At 37.0% G+C, this 8842-nt stretch overlaps 1 protein-coding gene across 1 annotated transcript in view; it reads left to right on the top strand.

Moving 5' to 3' along the window:
* Nucleotides 1-265: 265 nt before the first annotated feature.
* Nucleotides 266-8842, top strand: part of Tmx4 (thioredoxin related transmembrane protein 4) — a 41211-nt gene continuing 32634 nt past the window's right edge. The window contains exon 1 of the mRNA XM_047540467.1: nt 266-629. Within this exon, the coding sequence (XP_047396423.1) occupies nt 454-629 (176 nt within the window). The 5' untranslated portion in view covers nt 266-453. The remainder of the gene's footprint in view (nt 630-8842) is intronic.

Raw genomic sequence — 8842 nt, 5'->3', positions numbered from 1 at the left:
CTGCTGCTATTTTTGCTACCACTGGAGACAACATGGATTTGAAACGACCGACTACGTTTCTCTTTAGAGAGACGCACACGCGCCAACCCCCTCTTTCAGGGGCCTGAGCCATGCAGGCACTAACTTAAACAACATTGGGTCATCTGTTTATTTTCAGAGTGGCAGTCAGGAAGAAAGGGCGGCTGTTGCCTTGGCAACCGACACCCCGGGCAACGGCAAAGCGAGGCGGGAGGGGGCGTGGCCTCGGAGGACGCAGGCCGATAAGAGGCGGTGCCGGCCGCCCGCCGGTGTCGTGAGCGCGGTCTGAGTGCACTGCCCGGCGGAGGCGGGGCGGCTCGCCATCTCCTCCGACTACCTGGCAAGGCCCAGCTGGGCGGGCGGGCGAGCGAGGCCGCGGCCCCGTTGTTCCCCTGGCCCACACCCGGCGCTGAGGAGCGTCGCTCCGCGCCCAACATGGCGGGCGGGCGCTGCGGCCCACTGCTGACGGCGCTCCTGGCCATCTGGGTCGCGGGATTGGCGGCGACCGAGGGCTCCGAGCAGGCCGCGCCGCCGGCGGAGCAAAGTCGGGTCCAGCCCATGACCGCCTCCAACTGGACACTGGTGATGGAAGGCGAGTGGATGCTGAAATTGTGAGTGTGCCCGCCCGCCCCGCACGCCACATTATCCTCGCGGGCGCCACCTTCCCGCAGCCCGCGTGGTCGGCTCGCAGTGCGGTCCAGCTTGGCTAGACCTGGGGCCAGGTACCGGCCCTGCCAGGGACCTGCGGCGCTGGGCCGACCCCTTTGCGCATGCGCGCACGTCTGTCGGCCCTGACTGCTGCGGGTGAAGAGCATCCCTCACTTTGTTCTCTCTTTGCATTAGGGGAACCTGTTTCCCGGATAGAGTACGCAGCTTACCAAGGGAAGGAGAGTGGAGGGTGGAGGGGAGGAATCAGCATGAAAACCGTTGTCTTCATAGGAGTATACATGTACGGGATAATTGGCAATCATTCAGTGACATCATATACAGTATGAATACGGAGCAAAGGATAGGTAAAGATTTGTGTTGACTGCAGAACTGTGAAGGCAAACCGATTTGTACCAGTGTCTCAGTTTTTCTTTTGAAGAGCTTGAGATGTCATTGTGAGAATAAAACATTAACAAGGGTGCATTTTAGTTTTAAAACAAGATTACAAATAAACGCTGATATTACATAATTTTTAGAGGTTGAACTTTTGGGTGGATATAATTGTGCTGACGTCATAAAGTAAAGGTCATTAATAAATTGTCCCTTTTGAACAACAGAAGGTAAATGTTGGATACTGCTTTTGCTAGAAAGGGATGGGCAACTCTTTTTGAGTTAGAAGACAGGGGATTTGTTGGTTGTAGCTTTCAGTTAACTGAATAGTAAGGAAGTGATCGTTTGAAAGAAGACTTGAAGTTGACAGAGGACAGTTGTCTGAATAGACTTGAGAAACCATCAAGATGAACTTTTAGGGAAAATGAAGTTCTGGAGAAATAATTGCTGAGACTGCATCTCTGTACCCTTTGGTTTCAGGCCATATATATATATATATATATATATATATATATATATACATGATCCCTAATATTTGATAATTAATTATTCATTCAGGACATAAACACTCTTGAAATTGTCTTTATCCAAGACCAAATTTTGATTCTTTCAATTTAGATTACAAGCAGATGCCTAATAGAGTAAAAGCAGTATGAGATCAGGGCCCAAAGTTACTCAAAGAAATAAGGCATATTGTCCCTTCAGATTTGCATTTAGCTTTTAGTTATAAAGTAGAGAATATTTAGAACTCAAAACGAATTCCCTCTTGATCACAAAAATATCAATGAAACTGTTAAAGCTAGAGATATGAACAACTTATTAAAATAAACTGCTTAGCTACTTTGGAAGGAAGTGGGGAAGTCATATTCTATTTAAGAGAAACTTTTAAACCAACTAGAATTTTATGTTAGGAAAGCCATGTTTGCAATAACTTTAAGAACTTTAAAGAAACTGCATTTTGCCAGCTAATACTACAGAAAGTTCTTTTTCGCAGTGGGTTCTTACCCCATGTTTTTGTTTTTTTTGTTTGTTTTGTTTTTTCCTTCTGGATGTTAATTTTCTGGTTAAAACAGTTTGTGTATGTAGGTGATGACAGTCACAGAAGACCCTCATATTTCAACTCCTCAACTCCTTTATGGTTCCTTTTGGAATTGCTGGTTTTTGTTTTTGTTTTGTTTTTGTTAAGTCAAAGAACTAAGAACACTAAATCTATGATGAGTTTAAACCCCAGTAAACTTCTAAAATTGAGCGACAGCCAACATCTCCTATATTTGTCTACATTGATTGTTGGTGGTTCACATTTTACCTTTTTATAAATGTACAAGCTTAAATTGTAGTGATCACTTGCTGTAAACTTGCCATTTGTTCAGTTTTCTGGTGTATGCTTGAACTGTGATGCAAGAAGAGTCTTGTAACTCTGAAGTAAGTTATGTACACACTTGAGATCATTTTAGTAGAAGTTCTCATTTCATGGAGTATTCTGCAGAATTGGTATATAGGAAGTGACTGGAAAGGAAAGGACTTAAGCCATTACATCCAATTTCTGCATACCAGAACTGCTTCAGAAATGCTTCCTCTGAAGAAATACTGTGGCTCTTGTCTATTTTTTATCTATTCTTATATATTATTAGATGAAAATCTAATAATTTTTTTCCCTTTGGAAAAAATCTAACACTTTAAAAAATATAAAATTCATTATATCATCAGTATCACTATAGGCCTACAACTTTCTAGGAATTCAAACATTATTGGGTTTTTGTTCTGATAAGAGAAAAACAAAATGTGTTTATGCTACCTCCATATAAACATTTTGTTTAAGTGGGCTGGTTTTATAAATGGAGATTATTAGGAGTCTGCCAACAATGTATTTAACTTCCTATAGAAGCAGTGTTGGGAAACTTTCTGATGGTAGTAAAAGTTTGATAAGAATTTAACATCACTTTGAATGACAGTACTTTATTTGTTCATTTGCTTATAACCTACTTTTCTTCTGAGAGTCTGCTCTTCTATATCTCAAGTCATATAAAGCTCCTGTAATGCAATTCATGGTTATTTTGGTGAAGATAATTTAATTTTAAGGACCTACCAGTGTTTTGCCTGACTGAGACATGTAAAGTTCCTAACACAAAATTTAATTTGTGTTAATATCTTTCAAACAGTCAATTTTGGGGATCGTCGCGATTGAATTTCCAGTTTTAGAAAAGCAGTGCTATGTTAAAGAGAATTTATCAGTTAAAAATATATTTGCAGTAATTCATCATTTCTCTTCTGAAACCTTTTTACAAATCTGAAAAATTATTTGCTTACTACTTATATTTTCTTTAATGCTAAGGGCTTATTCTATGCCTTTTTTGTTTTTTTGTTTTTTGTTTTTTTCAGATCTTCCCATGCTTACTTTTCCAGTGTTTTATACTATGTTTCATTCCGTTGCTTTGCAACCTTTTGCTGTTTTAAACACTTGCTTGACTCCCATTATGTCAGTCCTTGAGAATACCACTTTTATTCTTTTGAAACACAAAAATATGCAGTATGATACATTCTGTGTAACTGTTCTGGTGACTTTTTTCCTGTAAAATAAACAAGCAGATATCCAAGTAGCTTATTTTTGACCTGCTTATCTTTAAACCAAAATGTAGATTAAAAAGATAAAAAGTAAATCTTTGAGTTAAATTACTTTGCTTCTGTAAAGCAGATCAGATTGATTTTTATAAAACACTTTTTCTGACTTTGTTCTTGGGCTGCACATGTTTCAAAACAGGTTAGTCACCTGGTGATGGAGCAAAGCCTCATTTATTTGTCTAGGACCTCTAGATTTTGGTATTTTCTTTCCAGAATCCTTCTCATACCTGGAGGAAATATATTGAACATTATTTCCTTATCTGTGTCAAGTAGTAGTTATTTCCTGCAATTTATAGATTGTCTGGATTTACTGATTGAATGTGAAAGAGGTAGCTGCTAAATTCTTGTATGCCAGTTTCAGGACTGGGGACTTGGGAAAGTGGAGATGAATGAGCTACAACCTTGATTTTAAGGGCATTTTATCAAGCTCTGAAGAAAATAGCATAAGTGACATTCATCTGATTTAGCAAATATTTGTATGTATCATTGTCCTTCACATTTCTATCAGTGTAGTAGGAAATACTAGTGAGATTGGAGCTGAAACAAAAGAAAAATTGTACATTTTTGGTGAATAAAAACTTATTTTTAATGAAAAATCCAGAAAATAAATTTAACTAACTCCTTCCTCTAAAATGTTTACCTAATAATCTCACATTGAATTCGATGACTTCATGCAATAAAAGAATCAAGGTCATTTACCACCATGCATCTAGCAAAACTTCAGTGTACTTTGTATATGAATACAGTCATAGATAACAAAAGCACAATATTGAATTTGGTTCCCCAAAAATGATTAAAAATATTAGACTTATATCCAGCTTATGTAATTTAACAGCATTTTGTTATCTGAAACATATCAGATGTCTTTATGAAGTTTTGTAATTTTGTAATATCACTGTGACCTGCAAAATGTTTTAATAGAAAATATGCTGACTTACAGTTTCCAGAATTATAATGATACTAATTTCCCCATAGAGGTTCTTAAAGAGGATTAAATTATGTGTAAGAGACCCATTTATAGCAGGTCAGATTTTTTTTACAGTTCTTAAGAAAAGACTGCCACTATGAGGTAATTTTCTTTGTTTTTCAGTACTGGGGCTTGAACCAAGGGGCTAGAAAATGCTAGGCAAGCCCTCTATACACTGATCTGCATCCCCAGACTTTTAATAATTTTTAAATTTTGAGGCAGGTTTTCCAAGGCTGGTTTTGAACTTTTCGTTACAGACATCTGCCACTACACCTGGCTCCTTGTTTTAAACAATGTAACAAGAAAGACCATGTTTGGTTCTTTCCGATGAGTTTTATTTGTGCCTATGTGCGCACTCACATAAATAAATTATATTTATATGTATATATATATATATAAAATTTATATATATGGGGAGGGAGGGAGGGGAAGCAAGAGAGAGAGAGACAGAGACATGAAGATCTCTTGAATTATCTTTGTATTCATTTTACCTCTGGCAGTGTTTTGTTTATAATAGGTTCTAAATTCTTGTCTAAATTATTTTCCTTTAGATACCAAAAAATACAGGAATACACATAATTTTAAAGCTGTGGCATCAGTGGACCAGTTAACCCAGAACTGGCTTATCTCCATCATTGAAGGAACATGTTGGTGCATGGACCACAACTAGCTCTGACCGAATCTTAGATATAATGGCATTGACAATCCATGAAGCAGTGGGTAGTAGCAATATAGAAAATGGAATAGTTAAAATCACATCAGTGGCTTATCTGATGGTGGTGTATCATAATTGTATATCTGAATACCAATTTCACCAAAAAAACAATTTACATAACAGTCTAGCCAGAGTTTAGGGACTTGATTTTTTTAAAAATTATGTTGCATGATTTAATAATTAATAATGTAGCACATGTATGAAAAGACAGAGTCCTAGAGAAATTAAGCAAAGAACATCTGAAATCCATTAAATTATTCTTTAAGAGTTTTTCCTTATTTTTGGTACATTCTTTCTTATGCCTCTTCCCTCTTTCCCTCAGAGTGTTGGTGTTGGTATTGTCCTTTTGTTGATGTTGTGTCTTGAAGATTTTTTTTTTTAATCACATAGATACCTCCACCTGTATTCCTATTGTAAGTGGTCTTTGATGACCTTAAGCAAGTCTCTCTAAACCTGCTCTCTCTCTTTGTCGGTGAAGATATAAAGTTCAGATGAGCTCAGGTACCATAAAAATGTCTTGGAAACCTAGCAGAGTATTTTAAATGTGGTCTGTTAATGATTGTTCTTACTGTGTGGTTGCTTTGTATGTGCCATCTAATCTTCCAATAACCTTCTAAGGTAGCTACTGTTATTATCTCATTTTACAGTTGAGGAAGCTTAAGCATGGAAAGATTATTAGTCTTCCCAAAATCATATGGGTAATTCATGGTTGATCTTTCTGTTTCCTGTGGCAGAGCTCTTATCCAAAATCTTGAAATACCTATTGAAATATTCTGAATGACTTAGTGTTCCTTTTTCTCTTAAGTTTGCCATCTGCCTAAATCTCATCTGCCATTTGGATATTTAGAAATTATATAGAAAATAACTGCTTTTTGTCATGAAAAATAAAATTTTTATTGAAGTTTATACATTTGCTTATCCAGCATTCATTTATAGATCGCTTGCTGTGTAGCTGGAATATACTTTGCCTTGGAAATAGAGATAAAAGTAAAAAAAAAAAAAAAGAAAAATCCAGGTTCAGAAATGTTATGGAATTGTTTTCATGCCCATGTCTCTTGTCTCTGTAATGGAAAGACTGATGAACTTTTAGAATGATCTATGGATTAGCTAGAATACTGTTTTCTAGACATGGAGTTAGGAAGAGTGAACATCAGAGTTTTGCTGGTCTTGCTGCTTCTGGGACCTGATTTGAGAAAGATGTGCCTTAGGTTTGGACATCCTGTTTCTTCTGATCTCTGCTTGATTGCTAGTATTTTACCTAAAATAAATGTACCCTTCCCTCTAGTCTTGACTTTTTAACATCCTTCCCCTACCTTTTTATAATGTGAAATACTAAAGTCTTTTCTGATTTCTTTTTTTTTTTTACTTTTTTGTTGTTGTTGTTGTTAAGCAAAATGTATGTTTATCATTGCTTTGTTGGTTTGAATGGAACTTTGCACAGTTCAAGATTACAAATGGTTTGAACTTGCCCTCCTCCTGCCTTAGCCTCCTGAGTCAGCCTCAGCAAAAGTGAGGCCCTGTCTCTAAATAAAATACAAAATAGGACTGGGGATGTGGCTCAGTGGTGGAGTGTCCCTGAGTGCAGTCCCCTGTACCCCAACCCCCCAAAAAAGATTGCAGATGGTGATCTGACATTCCTTTAAGCCTCAACCTTGTTTAAGAATTGAATCAATTTACCACTTTTCCCCCTTATTCTGTTTCCTTTCCTAGGGCATGGTGTATGTATGTGTTTTGTCTGTTGGCAGGCACTCTTTCCTACTTTTTTTTTCTCCCCTGCCTCTTCCCTCCCTCAGTGTAGAAATAACTTTTTGTAAAATCAATTCTGTAAAAACAGTTTTTGTAAAACAGTTTTGTAAAAACAATTCTGGAATTGAAAACATAATAAATTGAGCATTTTATAATGCTCATCCAAAATTTGGTGTCTCTTTGATCAAGTCTTTTTAAAAATATTATAAAAAATCTTAGACATAAAAATAGAAGGTGTGTAATAAATCATCATTTTACCCATCATCCAGTTTTGGCAGATATCTATCTCATCAGTTTTGTTTCATGTATACTTTCTGCCCTTTATCCCTTGGTGGTATAGTTTTTATACTGTGAGACTCATTTCAGTGATCAATTTAGTGATATCAGTTCTTTTTATGTCTTTTATTTATTTCCTCAATATGTTGACTTGCATTAAAGATATTTTTAAAAGCTTAAGCAGATTTAAAAAAATATGTTTAGTTTTGGTGGCATCCTGAAATGTTATTTAAAATATGCCTGATTATTTACTTATTTATATTTGCCTGGAGTATCCTGTTCTATTTTGTGAGCACTAATTATTTTATTTACTATCCTTCTGGGAAGTATTAAGCAAGACCAAATGTTTCTCCACTTGTTCCAATGTATTTTTGTGTCATTATTCTGAAAATGTTAATTTTCCTTTTAATTTTGTCATGATAGTATTTTGGAATGCATTTCCAGCATATGGTATTGTTTGTTCACAATATTTTATATTAAGCATAATGCTGCAAGCTTTGTAAGTTTCTATACAACTTGTTTGATCTAATTCCTTCTACTTTCAAAGGATATCTTCCTTTCTGTATTAGTTTCTTTAATCTGCTATCACAAATTAGAAACTGGGCGATTTTAAATAACAGGAATTTATTTTCTCACCTTTCTGAAGGTACAATTTTGAAGGTCAACATGCAGCAGGGTTGGGGCCCCCAGTAGGCTCTGTAGGAGTATCTGTTTGGAGCCTTTATGAGAGTTTCTGGTGGCTGCTGGCATCCCTGGGTGTTCCTTGCCTTGTAGGTGTATTACTCATTTCTTTGCCTTCATTTTCACATGATCTTCCGCTTATTTATTTGTGCCAAAGCTCCCTTTTCTTCCTCTTCAAACAACTGTTATTGGATTTAGGACCCATCTTAAATCAGAATGATCTCATCTTGGGATCTTTAATTATATGTGCAAAGTCTCCTACTTCAAGTAAGGTCATATTTGTGAGTACCAGGGCTAGCACTTGGACATATCTTTTTAGAGAATATTATTCAACCCACAACACTTTCTAAGCAGCAGACTTCTCTGGATTCCCATCTTAACACTTGCCGATTAAACCCTGAACAAAGTTCAGAACTTTGTAGAATGAGTCTTTGATGATGTTTTCCAGGACATGGGAGGGCAAGGTGAAGCCACTAATGTATTGCCAGGATACTTCCTGTCCCTTTGGTTTTTTCTGTTTGAGTCCATTTGCCTTGCCTAATCCATATCCACCGAGCAATCACTTTAGGTTTTTTTCAAGATATAAATCCCATCATAATTCTCTGACCATTTTAGGACCTACCATGAAGCTTTGAATAAATTCCTAACTCCTTCTACAGCATTTTTAAAGGCTGTGGATGATTTCCACACCCTCCCCTCCAGTGTTCTGAGTCTTCACACATATCCTTTTCTCTGCTAAGGGTAGAACATTCTTTGACCCTTCCCTGGCAGTTATTCCTGAT

This window comes from Sciurus carolinensis, chromosome 2, assembly GCF_902686445.1.
Source record: "Sciurus carolinensis chromosome 2, mSciCar1.2, whole genome shotgun sequence".
Lineage (NCBI taxonomy): Eukaryota > Metazoa > Chordata > Mammalia > Rodentia > Sciuridae > Sciurus > Sciurus carolinensis.
Note: the sequence above shows the minus strand (reverse complement) of the source record. Positions and strands in the feature narration are given on the sequence as shown.